The sequence below is a fragment of the Mustela nivalis genome (genome assembly GCF_964662115.1).
Source record: "Mustela nivalis genome assembly, chromosome: 4".
Lineage (NCBI taxonomy): Eukaryota > Metazoa > Chordata > Mammalia > Carnivora > Mustelidae > Mustela > Mustela nivalis.
Genome location: NC_139023.1, coordinates 22,208,453 through 22,233,168, shown reverse-complemented (window position 1 = coordinate 22,233,168; position 24,716 = coordinate 22,208,453). Strand labels below are relative to the sequence as shown.

Here is a 24,716-nt window from a genome sequence, read left to right as displayed (position 1 = left end):
TGAAGCTTTCACTCAGCATTCCAAGCGGAAGGGGCAGAGCTGAGATGCAAACAGGACATCAGGCTGAGCTCTGTCGTCTCGTCGCCTGGCTTCGCACAGCCCGGCCGAGGAGAGCCCGACCAAGCCCCTGTTTACTTGGTCCTTCCACCTGCCATACTGCAGGGCCCCGGGGATGGGTCCGCGGATGCTGACAGTAAATTTTCTTATTCTTGATTCACAAGAAGCCAGTTCAAACATGAGTCTAAGCGAAGTACAGAAACGTAAAGTAGCATTACTCTGATGCTCCTGGGCTAGTGCTTGAGAGGAAGCTTTTGATGGTACAACAGAGGAGAGTTTGGGTTCCTGCCGGGACACTCTCCCTTCTGGCTTTTTCTTATAAAAGCTCAAAGGGAAGGACCGGATTTGCTCACAATAACTTACTTTAAAATGGAAATTTAATATAATAGTTGCAACACCAGGGAAGACGGCCATGTGGATAGAGAAGTTATGGGAAATATAAGCCATTCCGTTCAAGTTTGGGATGTGAGAGAAGGAGAGAGTGACGTCCTGACAGCAGCCTTCCACTAACCGCCCGGACGTGCGTTTAGAGCCCCGCGCCCTCCATTTTGCTAACAACGTCAGTAAGAGCGGTGTCGGATGCTTTCATCCCTGGCTCTGTTCGTTCTTAAACAAAAGCACTAGTCCTTAAATGGATTTATTACCTTTTTTCACTGGTGTTTAATGTATGGCATCCAGCACTGTGATTTTGGCCGACGCGGAAGCCTCTCCTTGCGAGTTGGACGCGTGGCACTCATACTCTCCAGCGTCGTCCTTACTGAGAGGAGATACCTGCGGGCGGAAGCAAGGGTCTTCAGCTCCTCCGGGGCACCTCTCTTTTCCCCGTGGCTTCAGTGAGGCCATTATTTCTTAGGATGAAGAGGGGACTCACAGCAGAGATACTGCCAGAAATCGCGCGGGCCCCGGGCTGCGGGACAGACAGCTGCCCCGCGCGTGCTGCGGGAGGGTCACAGCACAGACAGCTGCTCGCCGTGCTCCGGGGCTTAAGAACCGTGAACAGGTGCACATACCAGTTCGAGGAAGACGCTGACAGGGTTGTAAGTACAATTTAGGAGTATCAAAGGCCAAATAAAAATAATTAATGCTCAGGCCATTTAGTTCCGTGTAAGGACTTTGATTTTTTTTTTTTTTTCTTTTTAAAGTAAGCTCTAGGCCCCACATGGCGCTTGGACTCACAACTCTGAGATCAAGAGACACGCGCTACGGACTGTGTCAGCTGTGCGCCTCTGCTTGAATTTTTAAAAAACTTTAAAATTTTGACAGAGCACAAGCAGGGGGAGCCAGAGGGAGAAGGAGAAGCAGGCTCCCTGCTGAGCAAGGAGCTGGATGTGGGGCTCAACATACCCTCCCCAATGTCCATAACCCCACCACCCTCTCTCTCCCCCCTCACCTGCCTTGAATTCTTAAAAAATTAGTTCCCATGTATTTGTTGGTTCTAAAACATTCAACCAATATTAGCTCTTTGTTAAGTTAACCCTGAAAAGAGCAGCATGTTTTCTGGGAGGCCTGTCCCAAAGAGGTGTGGCTGGCGAGGCACAGCCTTTCAGCCTGGCAGGACTTCTGGCACCTTTGCCAGGTTGGCTGTGTCTAATCCTAAGAATGAAATCCTTGCCAATCCTCAGTACTCACCAGCACCCAGCCAGTGACTTCATGCTTTTCTGGGCCACCCCGAGTCTGAATGGCCAGGTTGTCCCGGTCACCAGGCAAGAGTTCTGTCCTTTGAACTCCGTGGTTACCCCTTTTTACCTACAAAAAAGGAAACAGTCTTGAGTTTCCTGCACTGAATTATCAACTTGGAAGTACCCACATTCTTGGAACTGTACGGGGCATACGTCAGACTTTCTAACTGGATTGAACCCAGCAATTTCCATATTATTCTTTCCTGAATACTTAAATATAGATCTTTTATTTCTTCCTGTCAGTTTCCCTCTGAAGTCTATATATTTTGAACTAATGTATATTTCCGCACGCTTGGGGAATACACACTGTCACACTTTGCAGCCACTATCATTCACTTGTGCCCTTGTAAACACTGCTTTTCTTTGCTGAGCTTTTTCTTCCTTGCCACACGGTGGTTGACAAACTATCACCAAGTGTTAGGTTATTCTTGGGACCTCATGTGGGAAGCCCAAGTCCTGCAACCCCCTCTATAACAGAAAACAGGAGGTTGAGTCCAAAACCAATACCTTTCCTTTTGTTCTGAGGGCTGAGCGTTCATTCTAATGACTTATGAAAGACCTGAGAGCAAAAATGCCTGTCAAGTACATGCTGTCACTGTTCTCTTATGACAAAAGCTGCTTGCTGCCCACCCCTGTGCATCATGATGAGAACAGGGATGGGTTAAGAAGACATTCAGTCTCCTTGGTTTCAGGATAATAGTGAACACTTTCCTAATTTTCCTCCTGTGAACTGTGTTCATAAAATAAACTCTGGAAAATACAGAAAAATACATGGAAAAATTAATTTTACTTGCAGCCCTTTTGTACATACACATTTAGCATAAATTTCTAGAAGTGGAACTGCTGAGTCACAGAGTACAAAAAAATATTTTAAGGCTTGTAATGAGGATGGGTTTAAAAAAGACCAAAGGGATACACAAAGCAGTATTCATTCCATCCCGGGCCACCTTTAAGAGCTAGGTTGATGTTTACTGATACTACTTGTAATTAGAAAAAAGGATTTGCAATCTCACAGGTAGTTCTCATTTTCTTTTCTTACTAAGCAAGTTCTGAGTCCCAGGAGCCCAGCTGCCCGTGTGGACTCTCTCCATGTATGTTGCTTCTCCCTTCCTGATCCTACTCCTACCACAGGCTGGTAAGCTTCTTGTCTCAACCTCAAACCTACTCTGTTTTCCCTGTGGCGTGACACCAGGGCTGGGGCTCTGAAAACTATGAGGTGATTTAGGCCAACACGTTTTTTTTTTCTTTTTTTTAAAGATTTTATTTATTTGACAGAGAGAGAGATCATAAGTAGGCAGAGAGGCAGGCAGAGAGGGGGAAGCAGGCTCCCTGCTGAGCAGAGAGCCCCATGTGGGGCTTGATGCCAGGACCCTGGGACCATGACCCAAGCTGAAGGCAGAAGCTTAACCCACTGAGCCACCCAGGCCAACTCTTTTTTTTTTTTTTTTTTTTTTTAAAGATTTTATTTATTTGTTTGACAGAGAGAAATCACAAGTAGGCAGAGAGGCAGGCAGAGAGAGAGAGAGAGGAGGAAGCAGGCAGGCTCCCTGCTGAGCAGAGAGCCCGATGCGGGACTCGATCCCAGGACCCCGAGATCATGACCTGAGCCGAAGGCAGCGGCTTAACCACTGAGCCACCCAGGCGCCCCCCAGGCCAACTCTTACTCCTTGCATTATTAAATTAAAAAATCCTTGCATTATTACTGATTTGGGATGCCTGGATTTTGCTTCCTTGCTCTTTTCCCCTGGGATTTTCCCCTATTGCAATTATTAGAGAAAACCAGTTATCTTAATATTTTTCGCACAGAAGTGCTATCAAGACAAAACAAATAAATTCGGGAGGCATTTTTTTCCTTCTGTCTCCCCAGTAGCTGGCAAAACCAGATTTTGAAAATAGTTGAAAATGGTTTTAACAATGGTGTAAGGATTGATTCAATGGTGAAAGTAACGTATCTCTGGTCTTCAGTGAATTTCAGAATTCTCTAAGAGCTCTGAGTGTGACCAGAGCTGGTCCCCAGATTGTGTCACTCTTGGTAAGGGGCGTTCTGTGCCTGTTAGTCTGATCCACTATGTACGGAGAAACTGTACTCGTCAAGCATTTGTTTGGAAAGTGAATACTTACATTTAACAGAGCTCCTATTTTACTATATTGTAAAAAGCTACACACCACGTGGAAAACACGCAGAAATGTCAAGAACTGCTACATGGTAAATTTTTATATGGCACATTCCCTTGCTCCCTTTTGGGAGGGGGAATTTGTTGATAAATGTGCTTTACGGTTTGAGGGGGAAAAAAAAAAAGGATGCAGGCTGAGAAAAGTGGCTTTTAAGACAATCTGACAGATGTGCAATGGGCTGGAAGTGCTCCTGAGTTTGAACCTTAGAAATCCAGGCAGAAAAAACTGGCTAGCAGTCACTGCTTGCCGTGAAGGCTCAACGAGGGGGAGAATCCGAGGGAGCCCAGGAAGTCACTTCAGCTCTCTCTCCTTGTATTTTAGCTACAACAGTGTCTTCCTGAAGCCTGCTACTGCAGATAAGCAATTAATAATGAAAAGTGCCAGTGGTTACAGAAGCAGGATTAAACAGTCTGATTCTTACAGGTTAATGCATTTCAAGGTGTTCACTGAGTTTCAGGAAACCACTGAAGGACATTTATGCAGTGTTGGACACATTTGCTGGGCCTTTCTGGTGAAGTTTCAGAAGAGGTTTATGATTAAATAAATATATGTCTGTTGAAACTTCCAGATGCCACTGTAACCCACTAAAGACAAAATGATTGTCAAAGAAAAAATATATTGTGATACGCGGGAAAGGATCAAGATCGCTCATATACAAAAGGACACAGACTAATAATTAGAGACAACCCAAAGAGAAAAATAGTAAATGATATCTGGAGAGGCAATTCCTATAACACATGAATAGGAAAATATTCTCTTCAAAATACATCAAGAACTTCTACAGCTCAACATCCAAAAAAGTAATCCAATTAAAAATGAGCAGAAGACAGGAACAAATGTTTCTGTAAAACAGACATATGGACGGCCAAGAGACACGCGAAGGGTGCTCAGCATCACTCCCCATCAGGGAAATACAAATCAGAACCACAGCAAGATGCCAGCCGACATGTCAGAATGGCTGAAGTCAAACCCGTAAGAAACCAGCCCTGGGGGGGATGCGGAGGAAATGGGTCCCTCATACACCGCCGGCAGCGCAGCCAGGGGAGGCTCCTCAAAAAGTGAAAAATAGAACCACCCTGCGGTTCAGTTACTGCACTACTGGATATTTACCCCCCAAATACAGAAACACTAGTTTAAAGGATGCATGCCCCCATCTTTATAGCAGCATTATCTTTAACACCAAATTACAGAAGCAGCCCAAGTGTTGAAAGATGGATAAACACGCGGTTTGTGTGTATACGTGCACGCGCACAAGTGAAATATTATTCAGCCATAAAAAGAATGAAATCTTGCCATCTGCAAGATGGATGGAGCTAGAGGGTATTAACGTTAAGCAAAATAAGTCAGAGAAAGACAAATACCACACGATTTCACTTGTATGTGGAATTTAAGAAACCAAAGGAACAAAGGGGAAAAAAAGACAAAATGAAACCGATGATTTTTTTAAAGTCCCATGCCCAACATGGAGCCCAACGCAGGGCTTGAACTCACAACCCTGGCATCAAGGCCTAAGCTGCTATCAAGTGTCGGATGCTTAACCGACTGCGCCACCAAGGTGCCCCTACAACACTTAACTACAAAGAACAAACGGATGGTTACCAGGGGGGAGGCTGGGCTTGGGGAGTGGGTAGACCAGGTGACCAGGTGACAGGGATTAAGGAATGTACGTGTGATGAACACCGTGTGATGTGTGGGATTGATGAATCACACTACTGCACACCTGAAACTAATTATACTGTATGTTAACTATACTAGAACTAAAATAAAAAAAAAATTAGACGTACCTGGGTGATTCAATAGGTTAAGCCTCTGCCTCTGACTCAGGTCATGACCTCAGGGTCCTGGGATGGAGCCCAGTTTGGGCTCCCTGCTTAGCGGAGAGTCTGCTCCTTCTCCCTCTGCACCCTCCTGCCCCCCTCCCAACCCCGCTGCTCTCAGTCTCTCAAATAAGTGAAATCTTTAAAACAATTAAAATTTTAAAAAGATTACCAAACCACAAAGAAATGGAAATACTACAATGTGAAAAAAATTTTCTCAGTGTAGTCAAGGAAATTAAAGTAGTAAAGGATATTTTTACCTATCATTAGCAAAAATTAAAAAGTTGGGCAATATTCAGTGCTGGTGAGGATGCGGGAAAATGGTTCCCATGCACTACTGGGGAGAGTGTGAACTGCTACAGTCTGTTTAGAACGGAATCTGAGAATGTCTATTAAAACTGGCATGAAACAAATCTTCTCCCTATTCATGTATCTTCTGGGGAAACTATCCTCTACGGGGAGGGGGCGTGAATAAGAGCACTTGGATATAGGATACATATATACTTGCATGTTATTTAAGGTGGTCAAAACCTGGAAAAAACAAACAATACAGGAATGGCTCAATAATTATGGTAAACCCATACTCGGACTATCGTGTAGTTACTGAGAAGCAAATCTGGAGGGATGCCCTGGAAGTATTTATCGAGAAAAGCAAATTTCACAGTAATGTTCTCAGTCTATTCCTACCTCACACCACACATTGGGGTATGTGCTGGTTTACGGGCACAAGTAAGAGTTCAGAAAGATGAAAACCAGGACAGTCCACGCTGGTTATTTCAGGGAGTGGAAGAAGGTGGGAGATTCTGAACTCTTTTTATATCTTTGGAGAGTTTCTCCTAATATTACCATTATCACTTACTGTTTTTAATTTAAAAAAAATTCTTAGGGCGCCTGGGTGGCTCAGTGGGTTAAGCCGCTGCCTTCGGCTCAGGTCATGATCTCAGGGTCCTGGGATCGAGGCCCGCATCGGGCTCTCTGCTCGGCAGGGAGCCTGCTTTCCTCCCTCTCTCTCTGCCTGCCTCTCTGTCTACTTGTGATCTCTCTCTGTCAAATAAATAAATAAAATCTTAAAAAAAAATTCTTAGAGGTCATGAAAGCTCAAATCTGCAGAAATGTTCAGGCAGGTAAAGAACTGAAGAGAGAGTCTCAGTCTCAGAAACTCCAAGTGTTTGGAAGGTATTCTAGGTGTTTTATCTTCTCCGAGAGCATTTCTAACTTGCTTGAATTAAGGCTATTTCAGCCTAAAATACAGCTATTTCAGTTCATTTCCCCATCTGGAAAAAATTGCTCCTTTCCTTTAAGGCTAGAGGCTTGCGGAGAAAGTATGGGACTTAACATCACTTAGTAACTACAGGTCAAGTTCAGACCCACGCACCAGCTGTGGCGGCCACAAGGGGGCGCTACTGTAGCCTTCAGTGTCTCCGAGACAAGGATCGCTCTGTAAGCTAGCTCTGCCGTACGTAGCTAACTAAGAATCCTTGAGGAAGAAAGACCTGCGACCTTCTTTGAACTCTGGCTTAACAACTGAGATTCTAATATCCATTCATAATAAAAAGCAATGCTGTGCTTAAACTGAATCTGAATGTGCCATTTTTTCTTTGAATTCTCAACAGTTTGGTTCCAAGGACAGTGGTGAGAAAACAAACGGCCTATTCAATTGTGAACATGGCCCGCAGCAAGAAATGCGTTTTGCACTGGGATCTGGTATAGGGGAAAGAAGCGTTGTGGGAAATGATACCCTTACTAAATGTGATCCACGCCTCAGGATAGTTTCTGTTCTACTTTTTAAAGAGAGTGCTGGTTGCGATCCCTACACTGAATTGAGGACATGCTGGTGGGTCACAGACTGTCTAAAAAAAAAAAACCAAAACACCACTTTAGGTTACGTGTGCTGCAAATTGCTACAAAGGCAGACAAAATTCAGCAGAGCCCGGCCCCGAGGTTTTGCTAGGTTCTGGCAAGTCCTCCCCGGACCCCTCCCTCCCGCCACAGATCCTCTGGGAAGCTTCCAGGGAAAGATTCCCGAGGCGGATTTACTGTCCTGGGATGTACGTAGGTTAGCTGGGGTGCGGCAGAGCCAGGACGGAGGAAATTACTCTCTGCCAAGATCGGCCAATAAGGTCACATGCTCCACACACTTGGGGTCACCCTGGCCCCCACCGCGTCCTCCCTAGAGAACTGCAACAGAGCTTTCTGTGGAATTCTCTGGAAAAGTTGTTCCTCCGCGTCTCCACCCTCTGAACAAACCGGGAGCCTCCACATAAGCATTGGGGAGCGGAGCAGCCTATGCCAGGAGGTGCACATCTGGGCCTGGATGGCTGCTCTCCGCTCCCCTTTCAAAAACAAATTGAGGTGAAATTTCACTGTCCTTTTTTCTCCTTTTTTTTTTTTTTTAAAGATTTCATTTATTTATCTGACAGAGAGAGTGAGAGAGCACAGGCAGTGGGAGTAGCAGAGGGAGAAGCAGGCTCCCCACTGAGCAGGGAGCCCATGAGGGGCTCGATCCCAGGACCCAGGGATCATGATTGAGCTGTAGGCAGAAGCTTAACCGACTGGGCCACCCGGGCGCCCCTTCCCTGTCCTCATTAACAGGAGTTACAGTTGTAAAGGTCAGCTCTAATATAGCTGGTGGTGTCTCTGCCCATCCCCATAGCCAGGCATTTTCTGGAATCACCCTGATTTCACGGCCACCAGTGGGCAGCACATGGTGATGCACCCTCTGGCCATATGGGGGAGCCAGAGTGCGGCAGGTGACCCCACCTGAGTCCCAGTCCTATGGGATTCCCGGAGCAGCAGGGAGAGGGGAAGCCCTTTCTTTCCCCTGGAGTCTTCCAGGGATAATGGGAGCCTGGGGCGGCCAATAACGCTGCCGCCTACAGTGTGGAAGCAGCGTCTGGAGGTAGAAGGACAAAAATGAGACCAACAACACATGGAGAATCGAGAGTCCAGAACAGAGTCCTGACCACACTGGGTTCCTGGATGTGCGAGCCCTGGAGGCTGGAACCACTCCTCACCTTCCCTTTCTCTTGCTCAAGGCAGCCTGAAGGGAGTTTCTACAACTTGCAACATAAGGATTCTGACCGCGGGAGCCAAGATACCCTGTGGAATTCCAGAAGCTGATCCTCTGGTCAGATACCAGCAAAGGAAATAATCAAGAGAGCGCACCTGAGAGCTCGCTGGAGCGGAGAACCAGCTAAAAAGGGGTATCTGGTAATGCCTTCTCACTTAAACTCTATTTTCTTTTTGACAGCACCAGTTTGGTGACATTTACTCCCTCACATTGCTGTGGGGGCTTAACTGAGTTAAAATGGGCGAAGAGGGAAATCATGGAAAATAATGCGCAGTATAATGGTGATGCATTATTCGATCTGGCAAATAAGTGCTTTCTTTTCCCTTCTACAGACGCTGGGGATAGGTTACCCTTCAAACGTGAAGACAGTTACACAAGACAATGCCACTTGAAGGGAAGTATTTCCGGGAAAAACAGCTAACATCAATGGAGAGTTAACTATATGTCTGAGAACAGGCCAAGGGATTTTACCTACATCGCTTTATGCAATCTTTACAAACATTACATGCTACCTTCATCATACAGAGAAAGACACTGAGTTTGGGAGCATTTGTTCTCATTCTAGGCGATTTTCCCCCTTGGAGACACCTGACAGTGCCTTGACACATTTTTGATGCGAGCTGGGGTGGCGCGTTGGCGTAGAGCCAGCCAAGAGAGGCCAGGGACCAGGGCCGCTGCTGAAGCTCTTGCAAGGCACAGGGCAGTGCGCACAACAAAGCATTATCCAGTTCCAAATGTTCGTAGTGCTCAGGGTCGGACACCCCGGGCTTGGAACGCTACGACCTGGTTGAGGAACTCACATCGTTAACCGCCATGCCGTACCGTCTCCGACGGGCACACACACTCCTGCACACGCGTGCTCGCACTCACACATGCACACACTCTCTGGGTGGGTTTGGGTGTTCGGCATGACAGTTTCCGAGTTCCTACACCTCCATGCTCAGGCAGCGACACGGAAAGCAGAGCGGAGACCGTTCTGGAGGTCAGGCTCAGGGGCGGTGTCTGGAGGATGGCCACAGGCCTCACCTTTGAGGAGCAGTGGGGAAGAGAAGAGGCCAGAGGTTTTAGATCGTGGCCGTCCCTGCGCCTAAGAGAGGAGCTCGTCAGCCTAGGAGACCTTCCTGGAGGCTGTGCCACTGACCTTGTTCCAGATGAGCACCGGGGTTGGGATTCCGATGACCTCACAGCTCAAGTACACCTGGGCGCCAGTGACATTCCGGATGTCCTTGGGGGGTGTCACGATGGAAGGCCCTGCAGGAGAGAACGCAAAGCCAAACACATCTTTTTAAACAGTCTGTAACATCAGTCAGCGTACTAGGAAGTCAATACTTGATTCTGTTTGGGAGGCTGTCCCTCCTGTGCACGATCTAAAGCAAATTGCGAAGGCCGCACTGGCATCCCCCTGTCACCAGCATGACTTTGAAGCTCTGCTTTGGAAATGCATACTTCGAAACAAACAAACAAAAAGCAGTAGGAAGAAAAATGTGTTGTTCACAAAATTTTCTGCTCCCTTAAATCACATTTACTAGTTTAAATTTACCAGCTGTTTTGCATTATCTGTGCTATTCCAATTAATATAATGAGATTAGTTCCAAAATGTTTGTTTTTCCTTTTTGCTTACCAGAATTTCTTTTAAAGTAGGCTCCGTACCCAGCATGGAGCCCCCCCACAGGGCTTGAACTCATGACCCTGAGATCAAGACCTGAGCTGAGATCAAGAGTTGGTCACTTAACCGAATGAACCACGCAGGTGCCCATTTACCAGAATTTCTACTTTTGGCAGGGAGGGAATAACTGACGTAGGTAGTTAAAGAAAAAAAATCTAAAGATATTTGAAACTGTGCTGTGCACTTAGAAAAGATGGCAGTCCCTGTTTTAAGAAGGTTTAGGATTGAAAATCGACAAGTCAGGGTGATCAAGAAGTAATGGCGACTTGGCCGTGTGACCTGGGAGACAGCAAGGAGAGAGAGACCTCTGAGAAGTGGCCTAGGTCTCCCGGAGGAAGGGGAAAGGGCTTTCTTCTCAGCTGGGGGAGGCACTGGGTAAAACAGCAGCAGTGACAGGTGCATGGCCAGGACGCCCAAGGACACAGCTCTTTCCTGGGCTCGAAGTGTCTAGGTCCCTGGCAGGGGCCACCGGCAAGTGGGGGAATGTGTCAAGGCACTGCCCACATAGCTTTGGCGGGCATGAGACCACCCAGCGAGAGCCCAGAGCGGTACCTGCCCAACCTCCCCATTCTGGAACATCTCTCCAGGCCTTCTCGGTCTGATTATCCACTCTGGTAAGAAGGTCCTTACACAGGTGCTCTCCAGAAAGTGCCCCCTGACTAAGACCGAGGGCTCCGCGACTGGTTCTGACGATAGGGAGACAGACGCGAGTTAAAATAAGTGATTTGTTGAAGGCTCAGGCCCCGGGACCTCACAGGAAAAGAAAAGTCATCATCAATGGGACGCATCTTTTTTGTTACTAAAGAGGTCCTTGGGTTGGCCAAAACTATGGCCCATGGGCCAAATCGGGCCTGCCACTCGTTTTTGCCTGGCGCCTAAGAGGTCTTTGTGTTTTTAAATGGTTGGGGAGGGGGAAATGGATATTTCATGATGTGAACATTATGGGAGAGTCACGTTTCAGTGTCCATTAATTAAGTTTTATTGGAACACAGTCATGCCTCGAGTCTGGCCACTGTGACAGAGGCCAAATGGCCTAAAGCATTTACAGTGGAGCCCTTTATGGAGGAAGCGCCAGCCAATGGCTAAACACGATGGCACGGGAAACCCACTCAATCCTTCACACGTTACCTGGAGTTCAAGCAAGTAACCCAGCTCTGAAATGCGGCACTTTTTAAAAATTTTATTTTTTTAAAGATTGCATTTATCTATTTGACACAGAGTGGAGAGAGAGAAAGAGAAAGGGATCACAAGTAGGCAGAGCGGCCGGCAGAGCAGGGAGCCCAAGGCGGGGCTCCATCCCAGGACCCTGGGATCATGACCTGAGCCAAAGGCAGATGCTTAGCGACAGAGCCACCCAGGCGCTCCTGAAACGCGGCACTTTTGAAACCAACAGACACAGAGAGAACGGTGCTTGCTCAGTGCTCCTGGGGGGTTTGGGAGAGGAGCTCCCCCGCATCTGCTGTAGGGAGGCACAGACACCGTCTTCTTGGTGGCTTGTGTTTAGTATTTCACTTCTGCTCATTCTGAACGCCTGGTTTCAAGCACAGGGGCCTTCAGGGGCATGAGGGACAGTCCACAGAAGAGGTGGGGGCAGGGCTGGGAGCCTTACATTCCGCCTGGGCCTCCCCGCCCCACCCCCACACTGAAGCTAAGACGGCACCCTACTCCCAAACCAAACCTGGCCAGTCCTCAATGCTCAGTGCCAGTTCTTGAATGAATGAGTTAATCATTCCCTCCGAACCGTGGCTCTCCACTGCCAAATAAAATGTCTAACTGTGGGGTCATCTTGCATCAGTGTCCTGGGAGAGGGACAACTTCCCCTTTAGGCCTGGAAAATTTTTCTGGCACAATCAGGATTCAAAGGACACAAAATCTCCCCTTTTTCGACAGGCTATTTCCAGCACACTAGTAATTTTTTGAAATAGAAAGGAAATGACTCCAGCATTTAAGATTTTTTTCCCACTCATCTGAAGTATTAGATGCTGATTTTTTTTTTTTCTAATCCCTCGGGGTATTTTTATTTTTTTCCCCTTTGTAAGAATGTGCAAAACAATCAAAGTTCTGAAAGCCCTAAATAGATTTCGTGCTTCCTTTCCTCTATACCGTAGGTCTGAAGAGGAAGCCTCGATCTTGGCCAGGGGTCTTGGCTTTTCAGTCACAAATGTGGATGGGGTGAGCGTGGTGGTGCTGCGTTTGTGTGTGTTTCTGGCTCGGTCTCCAGTGCTTCCTAGTCTGACCGGACCCACACAGGACCCCGCAAAGGTCTGGGCCAGGCCTGACTGCACCCCTGGCTTCCCCCAGGGTCCCGGGACCCCAGGGTGGGCCTACAGGAGAACCGGATCTGGCTGAGTCTGAACTACTTTCCCTCACCTCCCTGCGGGCGTCCGTGTGGCTCTGTCCTCCCTCCCACACACAGACTCTCTAGGATGACTTCAAAGCTCAGGGGACCTCAAGAGATTGTTCAGAGAATATTCTAGTATTTCCTTGTGAAGGGGCTCGGGAACAAAACTGCCTCTCATGTATTAAAACCACACAAGGAATATAAGACTTTCTTTTTCCTGTGAGGTTCCGATGCCTGAGCCTTATAACAAACCACTTATTTTAACTTGCATCTGTCTCCCTAATGTCAGAACCAGTCGCAGAGTCCTCAGTCTAGTCAGGGTGTTCTGAGGACACCTGGAAGAATTTCTGGAAGAACAGAAGCTTTTCTGTTACAGGCCTTGAATACATGCTATGAATTCTTCCCATGGCATAATTGTAAAACTAAGATATTCTTCGTTTTTACATGGTCCAATTTATCACATTTTTCTTTTATGAGTAATCCTTTAAAAAGGACTGTTAAAAGAAATTGTGCCCTATTGAAGAAATTGTGCCCTGTTAAAAGAAATCTTTGCCTAGCCCAAGATCATAAAGACCTCCTGTTTTCTTCTATAAACTCTTTGGTTTTACCTTTCACATTAGGTTTGTGGCCCATCTTGAATTGGTTTTTGTGTATCCTGGGAAGTAGAGGTCAAAGTTCATCCCCCCACTGCCCCCAAAGGACATCAACTGCTTTGGCATCATTTGTTGAAAAGGCCATCCTTGGGGCGCCTGGGTGGCTCAGTGGGTTAAGCCTTTGCCTTCAGTTCAGATCATGATCTCAGGGTCCTGGGATCGAGCCCCACATCGGGCTCTCTGCTCAGCAGGGGGCCTGCTCCCCCCCCCCACCCGCCTGCCTCTCTGCCTGCTTGTGATCTCTCTCTCTCTCTGTGAAATAAATAAATTAATTAATTAAAAAAAAAAAAGAAAGAAAAGGCCATCCTTTTCTTGATGAATCGTAACAGTAAAACCATCGGCCATATATGAGTGAGTCTACTTCTGGATTCTTATTTTTTTTTTTTAAACATTTTATTTATTTATTTGACAGACAGAGATCATAAGTAGGCAGAGAGGCAGGCAGAGAAAGAGAGGAGGAAGCAGGCTCCCTGCTGAGCAGAGAGCCCAATGTGGGGCTCGATCCCAGGACCCTGGGATCATGACCTGAGTCGAAGGCAGAGGCTTTAACCCACTGAGCCACCCAGGCGCCCCTACTTCTGGATTCTTTCTTGTGTTCCGTTGCTCTGTGTCTGTCCTTGCACCAGTAATGACTGTGGTATAATTTAGAAATGTATTCAGAGCGCAGCACTGAAGAGAGGGCAGATTCATTACATCTACCCCTCTCTAACCCTCTCCTTATTCCAAGAAGCATTACATTTCAGGAAGCACAAGAGTTCTTTCAAAACTCTTTCTGAAGCCAGAAATATTCTGAATGAGAGCCATCACCAGGAGGTTCAAGATCAGGACAAATCAGTCTGTGGGTTCCTCTTTCTCTGTCCCAACCCTTGGAACACATATTAAACCTGAGGTGAATGGGCTGAGTCAATATTTAGATCACTCTAAGGACACAATTCTCATCAATTCTGCTACCAGCCCATCCCAAGAATTCTACAAGATTCCATACCATAAACTGTGCATTACTTGTTGAATCCGTTGAGTTGATGGGGATGGAGGGGCAGAGGGGCTCTGAGGACCCGTCTGCTGCACAACATTCACAAAAACCCTTGGCTATTGCGTATGTCCTTGAACAAATGTCAGATTCAAGAACATAAAGAAAACTTGAGTAAACAGCATCTACACTAGAAAGTGCTGACCTACAGAATGCCCTATAGGTTTTGCTATGTAGTCTCTTGCAAAGCCGAGTCAGATCAGTGAATGATTAGACTAATATTCAAGACACCAACCAACCTCCCAGAGCCGGTGGAGGCACGCTGGCTCCGATCGGATTTCCTGTGCTGGAAGGATCCATGGTTTCAGACTTTTCCTGTTTACGCTGCTCAGTGCTGATACCCACTGGGTCACCTACTTACTAAACTCTGCCTGGTTCTTTGTGACTTACTGGTCTGGAAATTTCCTCAGAGAGTGAAGAGGGAATGGACAAGCTCATGATGAAGGCAGAAGACAGCAGTTGTATAGAAAGATGAGTGGGCAGCCACTGTGACACAGAGTGAGAGAGGGACTTCATGGGACCCGCAGGGACACCAAGTGGACAGGTTTTGTATGGAAGCAAAGGGAGAGTGAAAATATTTGGGGGTAATATGGTGGCAGATCCAGCAACACTGTACTCCCCTCCCCCAGTCTAAATCACCGTCATCCCACACACTCCACTGATAAGCAATTTCACCGCCAACTGTCATCTTGAATTGCATGTCTGTCACGCAGTCCAGTTCCCGAAGTTTCTGTACTGCCCTCAGGAGAGAGCTCAGCGAAACGACTCCTAACCAAATAGCTTCTCTTTCCACTCTGCCTTTTTTCCAAGAAGTCCTAAACTGATCCAGAATTTGTTTCTGTTTTTAAGGGTAAAGGAAGTTTTGGTACCCTTTGAACTTGTTTTCAGGCAAAAAGCTGAAAATCAGTTCTCGAGGCCGGGCCAAGGGTACCAATGATACGGTCTAGATCATGTTCCGTGTTTGGATCCCATTTGAAACAAGCTGCAGACTATTTAAATGTATGGGGACAAACACCAGATAGGTTTGGTTATTTATTTATCCTTGTCTTTGTTCCAGTAAGCACTTCAGGCTGCTCAGACATCTGTCTAGCAAACATCCTGTACAGAGAATATCTGACTTGCCCACCACCTGTCTCCTCCCCTTCCCCACCCTGGGCAACCAAGCTGCCACGGCGCTGCCCGGTGGCCGGCATGAGGCGTCTACCCCAATGCTTCCCCACCTCAGACACACTTACCTTTCTCAGATGACTGGACCCAAATCAGCCTACTCCATTTTCCTTTCCTACTTCTCACAACCCCATGCTCATCCGATCTCTCTTCATCTTAGCTCTTTAAGTTCATTTTCTTGCCTGCCCCCGCTCCTTTTAATAACTCTTGCCTGGTGACCTTACATGACCTCTTCTCTTTAATGGTTCTCTGAAGGGAAGGAGGAAGAAGAAGGGAGGGAGGAGGCAGAGGAGCACAAGACAGCCAGATCCTAAATGAAGTTGTAGCAAGAAGTCCTAAGTTTGGAAGAAAACTAAAATTCGATTTAATGTGTCAGTGTCACTTTAAAATGACCTTGGAGGGGTTAGAAGTCTCCCACAGAATTTCCACCTAGAGGTACATCCTTCCTCCTCAGCTCCTTTGAATTAAGTTCTAGACAAATGACCCACAGATTACCAGATTATTTTAGGAATATTCAATTATAACCTAGAAAGAGCTATATCCTGAGAAACCATGAAAAAGGTAGAAAAGGGAAAATTGTGGATGGATGGATTTGAATCTGGAATATTTCAATTTGATTCTGAAGAGGCTAAGAAGAGCATTTCTTACAAAACACACAAATGAGGGGTACCTGGTTGGCTCCGTGGGTTAAAGCCTCTGCCTTCGGCTCAGGTCATGATCCCAGGGTCCTGGGATGGAGCCCTGCATCAGGCTCCATGCCGAAGCATGGAGCCTGCTTCCTCCTCTCTCTGCCTGCCTCTCTGCCTACTTGTGATCTCTGTCTGTCAAATAAATAAATAAATTCTTAAAAAAAAACCATAAACAAACAAACAAACAAACAAAAAAACCCACACACAAATGACATAGGAATAGATCCTGAAGTGGAATCTTTAATTTGACCTATATTTTGCTCAAGCTGATTTACATGAACTTGTAGTAGAACATAGTTAAAATTTGTTATCCTATAAAAAGCATGATGATAACGTATTTAAATATGTGAACAATTTCCTAGTCTCTTATAGAGCATAAAACACTCCTCGACTTGATCTGAGAGGTCCTTACCATGTTATCATTAAAAAAACAAAGCCCTCTGGGAGACAGAACACTTGGCTTTCAGTCCGTGTCTACTGCTGAAAGCCAAGACCCCGGACAAGCCACTTATCCACTGTTAACAGAAGAAACCAGGATGAGCCTGAGAATCTTCTCTTTGGGCTTAGAAATGAACATACTTATCAGGAGCGTGTCCTAGAGCTCACTCCTCTGGAATCTTCAACATCTGTGAGGTTCTGCAGTTCCAGGGCCGGGCTCTGGAGCTCTGGTGGCCCACAACTCAGCCCAGTGACCTCTCTGCCTATGTAAATGCAGTCTGTGTTGGGGTTAATGTAGAGCATGAAACCAGCCATAATGGCTGGTTTACATAGAGGCCACTGGGGGCCAGAGAAAGTTTCCGAGAAGGGCACTGGCCTTCGGAATGCCGAGGCCTGCGTGACCACTCTGCTGTAGGAAGGCCGCCAGGAGTTGCCTTCCCTGAAGCTTTCTTTCTTTCTTTCTTTTTTTTTTTTTAAAGGTTTTATTTATTTGACACAGAAAGAGAGATCACAAGTAGGCAGCGAGACAGGCAGAGAGAGAGGCAGAAGCAGGCTCCCTGCCCAGCAGAGAGCCCGATGCGGGGCTCGATCCCAGGACCCCGAGATCATGACCTGAGCTGAAGGCAGAGGATTAACCCACTGAGCCACCCAGGCGCCCCTCCCTGAAGCTTTCTTAACCCAAACAGCCACCCTGTGCTCTAAGACATGTCTGCATTGTCCCTGAGTCTATGTTTAGTAGATCAAGCAGATTATCATATCGTATCTTTCCCATAAACAGATCCTCCTAGTTTGAGTAAGACCCCTTGTCACACATCAGGGGCTTGAGAAATAGTGATAAGGACCTGAAGGACCTTATCATTATCCCGAAGGACCAATAAAAGTGGGAGCAAAGAAGAGCAAAGGCTCTTTGTGTCTAAGGTTGACCCCTTGCCTTCTCCTCTCTTTCACGGTGAAGTCTGGAGTGATCGCTCATCCCTCCTTACAGGGATTGCTGGCCATTCCCAGCAAATGTACGTGACGTGTGACAAAGTTCATTCTCCCAGGAATGAATAAAATAGAGCTTATAAAGGTTTCAACTGTTGCCTAGTGAGCCAAATTTTTTAATTTGAAAGAGTTGAGTAGACGATGTGAGGAGAGGTCACATTCTGAAGCTGAATATATTCCACTGGAAAATACTCAAAAGTCGAATTTTCCCCAATTGTCTATTTTTGTCCCATTTGATTGATACTACATTCAATCATGTATTTTTTTTTTCTTCATCGCTTCCATTTCCCTCATCATCTCTTCCATTTTCGCTACAAATCTGCTTTTCTAACTTCTACCCAAACTCACGCCCATGCTCACCCACCATTACCTGGCTCATTACTACTCTGAAGTTTCACTTATGATGATGCATGGCCCACTTGGGATGTCCTTCCTCTCATCTATTATCTCTGCTCTATCCTTTCTTTGAAGCTCTGCAGCTGAAGCGTCACCCTCCCTTGGCACTACTGTATAGCTGAGATTCCCACTTCCTTCTTCTCTGAAATCCTGTTGCATTCACAGTTAGTGCCATACAGCTTAACACATCATTGTTCTCCCACGCTTGCCCTGGCAGGGCTAACCGAAGACGCCAGTGCCCTCCTGGAGTCAGAACTGAGCCGGAAACTCTGGAATCAGATGTTCCTCACGTTCACTGGAAGGAGGGACAGCCCAGATTATATGCAGTGGGTCAAGGGCAGCAGTAAACTCGCAACAAACGTGATTAGCCATTTGGAACGGAGTAGACAGCCACTGTCTTGAAAACGCACCCGTGTACATGCTGCCGAGACACCTAACCGAAGTGATGCTAGAACCACTTCTTAACCAGCTGGCAGATTATTCATCATCATTTTCTTTAATCCTCCACTTGACTTTCTCTTGCAATAAGCAATGTTTCTTGGCTACTGCCCACTCACTAACCTATCTATGATCGGGGGATGCAAATTAATTTGTGTATATTAGCTACGGAATCTCCCGCAAGGAGGGTAGGTCTGCCGGGAGTGGAGCAGGGGAGAAAGATCATCAATCATCCTCACATGAAAAAAAGGGTTTCTGCGCCATGTTGGGTTATATGATGGGCATTATAGCTCTGAGTACTTATCCACATGGCCAAGACAGCTGAGTATAAAGACTTCTCTACATTATAGTGGATTTTCCAGCCATACTTATCTAAAACTCTTGAAGTTGCTGAATCTTGGAACAGTTCATACACAGTATGTGTATTCATACCAAAAAAGGAGGGTTGGAGAAAGAACAGTGATACCACATATGGAGATGAAGAGTTCAGACACCTTGGCAAAAATCCCCAGATTGAGTTCTGATAACACATCGAAGGGAAAAACACTAAACAAAAGTACAAACTAGGAAAAGAATAGTAGGAAGGCACTATGGCCAAGAGGGGGAAGGGGATGAAACACGCAAAAACTTCCTGATATTAAATAAGGGGAAGCAGTAGCTCGCTGTCTAATTAAAGAGCAGAGCCATCTGCCAAGGCAAGTCATTCTGGGAACTTCCAGAGGTGGGGTGACAGAGCAGCCGAGCCTGGCTATGGGAATCCAGCACACAGTCTCCCGGGTGTCAGTGGAGGACAGAAAGGGCAGGAGGAAAAAGTACTAAATCCTAAGCAGCATAGGCCAGGTTTCATTTCAGGGCTTTAGTTTAAGATAAAGTCATCCGCTCATGGTAGTTACTGTTAGTCATTTACACTTTAGTGTGAACAAAGACCCAGTAGTTTGTCAGGATGGGGCCCTGTCAAACGCCGCTGGGGGCAAAAGTGTGTAAGAATTGCTTCCTCTCCTCCAAATATAATCTACTGGGATAGATGGGGGCTGCTGAACAGTTTATATTAAGAACAAAATGCTGGGGAGGTAACAGACTATATAGTGAGTTTGGAGCACGGACCTTGGTATCAAGGCTTCTGTTCTAGCATTTCAAGTCATGTGACACTGTCAAGTTATTTAACCTCCCAGATTGTTCATCTTGAAATGGGGTGACAATATTGAAATCCTTAGATTAGTGGATAGATCAAAGATACAGCCATGGGCCTGGTACCTGGGCAGAGAAAAAAAACCCAGTAAGTACTAGTTCTTGCTTCGGTTTCAACGTAGATTCCTTACTGACTGGAGCCGGTAAAAATCCTCTCTTCAGAATGAAGACAGAACATCACTTGGACACGCAACAGCTGGGGAAAGGAAATGACACTGGGCAGGCCCTGAAGTTCAGGAGTAGGACTTCTGTCAAGGCAGCTCCCACCTTGAGGGACCAGCCTGAGCCGGTCAGAGCAGAGGTGCGGTGGCAGGGAAACGGCAAGAGCCAGCCCAGCGGACCACGGCTCTGGGAGAGCGCACTGTGCAACAGGACAGCCGCGAAGATCCGGTGTGGGGCACCATGGAAGGTGGAGGCCATGGGCTTTACCGTGTCGCATGCCTCGGTGTCGGAGAGGCAGGATTCCCGCGGCATTTCAGGAGGTGGTTTTGAAGGCCTTTGCAGGAGGAGTAGGACAGGGTGGGGGTTAGGGAGCAAAGTCAAGGTTGTAGCCATGGAAACAGGAGAGCGGCAGCCTGGAGTACTCAGGAGGAACAAATGCCATCCGTCCAGGAACTGACTGGATGGGGGAAGTGGGGACTGAGTCCAAAGCTGTGGGCCGGGCTAAGAGAAGGCGCCTACCCATGAGCGGGAGTGGGATGCCGGTCTGGGGAAGGTGCTGCATGGGGGAAAGGGGAAGGGACAGATCTGGGGTTAAATCTGGGCACTGAGGTGTGAGACCCTTTGGATAGAGAAGAAAGGCTACAGTCTGTGGGGACCAGTAGTACCAAGGTCAATACCGTCTAGTGGACATTTTGGCCCTGGGAAGGCAAGGTAGTAGGTTCCTTCCTACAGAAGGCAGGCAGCTTTGGCGCTCCCCCCCACCCCCCATGGGCAGCTTGTCTGCGAGAATTAGCGAGCTGCTGACGACGTGACCACCCCACCCCATCCACAGCAGAGAAGGAGACAGCTAAGGCATAGCTTAGTCGTGGCCCAGCCGCTCTGAAAGCAGACCATCCAGTGACAAAACCCTAGTGACGGCACACAGAACTCTGGTGATGTTGTGAATCACACTTCCTGACTCCTACTCCCCGCTGGGTTTTAACAAGACACCCCATTATGGCTTGAATCTTCCATATTGAAAATCTTTCTAAATTGTATTAGTTCCCCCCCCCTTTTTTTTACTGTCGCATATATCCTAGTATTCACAAGTCATTCTATGAGGACTGTGAACCTTGCAGTGTCTCAAAATTTTCACTCTAAGTCTGACCACGGAACGTGAACAGAAAATTCCTTCTTAACAATCTGCTGCTTACAAACAAATCTTACTTTGATGTTTTCTTATTCTTTCCCCCAACTTGGGTCTCGCACAAGAAGGAGTTGGGTACTGACCAAGGGTGTGACCCCCAGAGGTGACTCTGGAACACACGGGATGGGGTGACCCTTGGAGGGACCCTGCACGGAGGGTTCAGATATGTAAGGTGAGGTGACCACTGTGATAGCCACGTGGTGGGTGAGCAGACCCGGGCTGCGTCAGCAACAATGCCGGGGGGTGAGGTCATTGATTCGGCAGGGCTCGCACAGAAGTTGGAAAACCTGCTAGCATCACCTACCAGACGGACTGGCGTCCATACAAGTTAAATCAGCAGGCTAGAGTTTTACTTGGTTGGAGCCTCTGGAAGAACTGACTTTATATGCAGTACACTCTGAAGGGCAGCTCCCTAGTTATGTGGGCGTAACTTGTTCACATGGTCTTGGAAATTCCTTTTCTCTACAGTTCATGGGCCTGTCCCGTCTGGACTATGACTCACCTTAAATCCAACATATGCAAAATGTTGGCTGCTCGTTCCTATTCCGTGAGCACAGAAACGGGTGGGGAAGTTTCCATCGCGGGGCTCTTTTCTGCCACCTGATTCTGGGATTCCTAAAAATCCAGACCGTGAGCAACCCCCGGGATGAGTCCCTGCTCACTCCCGTTCTCCCCTCCACACACACCCAGCGCCCAGCAATGGTCAGGCGTCAGCAAATGTTTCCTGACCCAAGGTGTAAGAAAAAGGCTTCCGGAGCTTGGAGGTGACCCACTCTCAAAGCTTCGTCTTTGCCCACAGGTCCTGCACCCTGAACAAGGGCTACCCTTTGGTCCGCCCCAAAGAAACAGATGTTCTCGAACGCTGCCTGTAGCTCCACTCTGTCCAGGCACAGCCTGACCCTGTAGGGGTCCCAGCAAATCACTTCAGGCGGGCTGGCTGTTCTGGAAGCTTGGGGGAGCCGACAGGCCAGTAGAGAGTCGTTCTTTCAGAGCAGGAGTTAATCAGAAAGAGGAAACCTGTTCTGTCGGCACAGGTCATCTCACAGAGGGGCGTCCAGTAGCAGCCAGACACCCGGGGCCGACACGGGGTGAGCGCTGGGGCAGGGACCTGGCCTTCCAGCGGTGGCACCTTCCCTGGAGGCTGCCGATCCGCCGCACACTGGACCCCCGGGCACTCAGTGCCCACAGCGGGGCGGCACGCCCGGAGTGGCTCACTGGTCTGGCTGTGGGGTCTGGCACTGGGGCTTCTGGAAAACTCCCCAGGCAGAAGCACTTGGTTACAACACCACTTCCAAGCCGGGGACACGCAGATGATGAGGAAGACAGACAGACAGACAGAAGGCGGGCGGGGAGCCCAGAGGCCATGAACCCAGGCTGGAAGACAGAACACGTCCGAGTGTCTTCGGGGAGAGACCGAGGGGCCCTGGGAGGTGCAATCGTTGGGGAGGGAGAGAGAAGACTCGAGAGAGCCGGCTCTGCTGACGGGCACGCACACCAGAGACTCGCGACACGATCCGGCTGGCTTCCTCCGGCTCTAGCCACAGTCGGGCCATGTCTGAAGCTTTGTCAGAAGCTCCCAGCTGCCCTGGCTCCTAGCAGTTCTCCTTCTGGGTCATTTTCCTAAATAAAGCAGCTGGTTCTCAGCTCTGCCCCTGCCCCTCTGCTGCCTCCTAACTCCCCCCTTCCTGGCAGGCAGCACCCTTAGCGGCGGGGCCTACTGAAAATCCCATGAGAGCGGACCCTTGCCCTTTGCTCGCCTCCGTTAAGACACTGGTCTTGGTCTGAAGAGGGCCAGGAGCAGGGTCCCAGGACCCCCCTGTGTGAGGAAACAGTCCCCTCGGGGCTGGGGTGTGGGGCGAGGGCTGCGGAGGAACGGCGCACCGGGTGCCTGGCATTTTTACTTGGTGAGGTTTTTCCCTTCAGGCCCCAGCCTTGTTCTTTCTTAGAGCTCATGGCTACAGTTGCCTCCTTGGCAGACAACCCCGGACGTTAATCAGCCGCCCACAACAGCTTCCCTGTTCTGTCTCCGTGCGCCCGCCTTGCACTGTGCCCTCTGGTTATCTCCTGTTCTCCTCCGCTGTGTCCGCAGACTCGAACGCTCTCAGCTATTTGCCCCCAGACTCAGCCTCTGTCTGCAGCTGCTCTGCTGAGTGTTCTCAGATGGCCTCCCAGCTTCCTGACAGAATTTCCAGTTTCTTCTCCCATGTTCTGCATTTTCCAGGGCTGTCCCTGAGGCTCAAGCCAGAGCAGGACACTTCTCCTTACCTTCTGGGCTAATTCTCATCTGTGTGTCTTGGGCCCTTGTGACGGGTGCCACCGGGTACTTGCTTTCCAAACGTGCTCTGTGTTCTGGCACGCATGCAAGCCGTTCTTCCTGAGTGCTGGGAGGAGATTCACATCATGGAAGGTGCTAGATGTGCATGCGGTGGACCGTCTGGACTTGGATTAGCCAGACTGCTTGATGGGGCTCACCAGTGCCAAACAACACTGCTCTGAAGATTCAGAAAAATGGGTATGTCTGGCTGATCTCAGCTCAGGAGGAACTCTCTGGTAGGAGCTGGAGAACTCTGAATAAGGATTTCTTTTTTTTTTTTTTAAGATTTTATTTTATTTGACAGGGAGAGAGAGAGAGAGATCACAATTAGGCAGACAGGCAGGCAGAGAAAGAGGGGAAGCAGGCTCTGCGCCGAGCAGAGAGCCCGATGTGGGGTTTGATCCCAGGACCCTGAGATCATGACCTGAGCTGAAGGCAGAGGCTTAACCCACTGAGCCACCCAGGTGGCCCCTGAATAAGGATTTCACAGATTTCATTAGGGAGGCAAATCCTGCTGGCTCTTACCGGGTGGAGCCCCTCTGGGTGGGTGTGAGCCGTGACAGGGGAGGCAGGGAAAGCAAAGCTCTTGCCAGTGCACAGGGGAGTCATTACTAGAAGGGACCCGGGGACATGGGAATGCCCTTTGCTGCCCTTACCAGTAGTTCTAGGACCAGACTCTCTGCTTTGGCACGTTGGTTATTTGCAGGCAGCAGTGCTACGTGTTGTCTGTTTGTTTTGTTGGTTTTTCTTGTTTTCTTTTCCTTAAGTTGTTAATTCTATTTACAGTGCAGGAAAAAACGGGAAGTTTTCACGGTTTCAAGAGCAGATTGGGCTTTAAACGAGAAGACAGTGTGTCTTTGTAAGGACTGGGAACAACGGCATGCCAAGAATCCTACAGGTGAGGTGAAAGCCTCGCCCCGACGGAATCAGCCTTTTCCTCCACCACAGGCGTTCCTGTTAGAGCCACCGTCAGGCCCGGGCTTCGAGAGCTTACTCTTTTGTTTGAGTGAAGAAAAATAATTTCCTCATCGAGCAGCTGGGCCCTCAGATTTGGCACCTCTTCAGAGCGACCACACATAAAAGTTAGAAAACTCATTCTTTCTAAACCTGGGGAAGAAAATGTTCTCAGTCTTCCTGAAATTGACGTAAAACCTGCAGTTTGCGCTCCCTCGGTCCTTGTCTTTTGACTACATTCTTGGGAAAAACCTCCAGCAAAACGTGTGACCTCTTTAGGAAGCTGGAATCTTCAAAGACGGCGCCTGTTCA

The 24,716-nt window shown here is 48.0% G+C and overlaps 1 protein-coding gene across 1 annotated transcript in view; it reads right to left on the bottom strand.

Moving 5' to 3' along the window:
* The window catches only part of IGFBP7 (insulin like growth factor binding protein 7), a 77,523-nt gene that overhangs the window by 511 nt on the left and 52,296 nt on the right, over positions 1 to 24,716 (bottom strand). The window contains exons 2-4 of the mRNA XM_082728624.1: positions 9,940 to 10,049; positions 1,687 to 1,803; positions 702 to 828 (exon numbers count right to left, since the gene is read on the bottom strand). Of these exons, the coding sequence (XP_082584750.1) occupies positions 718 to 828; positions 1,687 to 1,803; positions 9,940 to 10,049 (338 nt within the window). The 3' untranslated portion in view covers positions 702 to 717. The remainder of the gene's footprint in view (positions 1 to 701; positions 829 to 1,686; positions 1,804 to 9,939; positions 10,050 to 24,716) is intronic.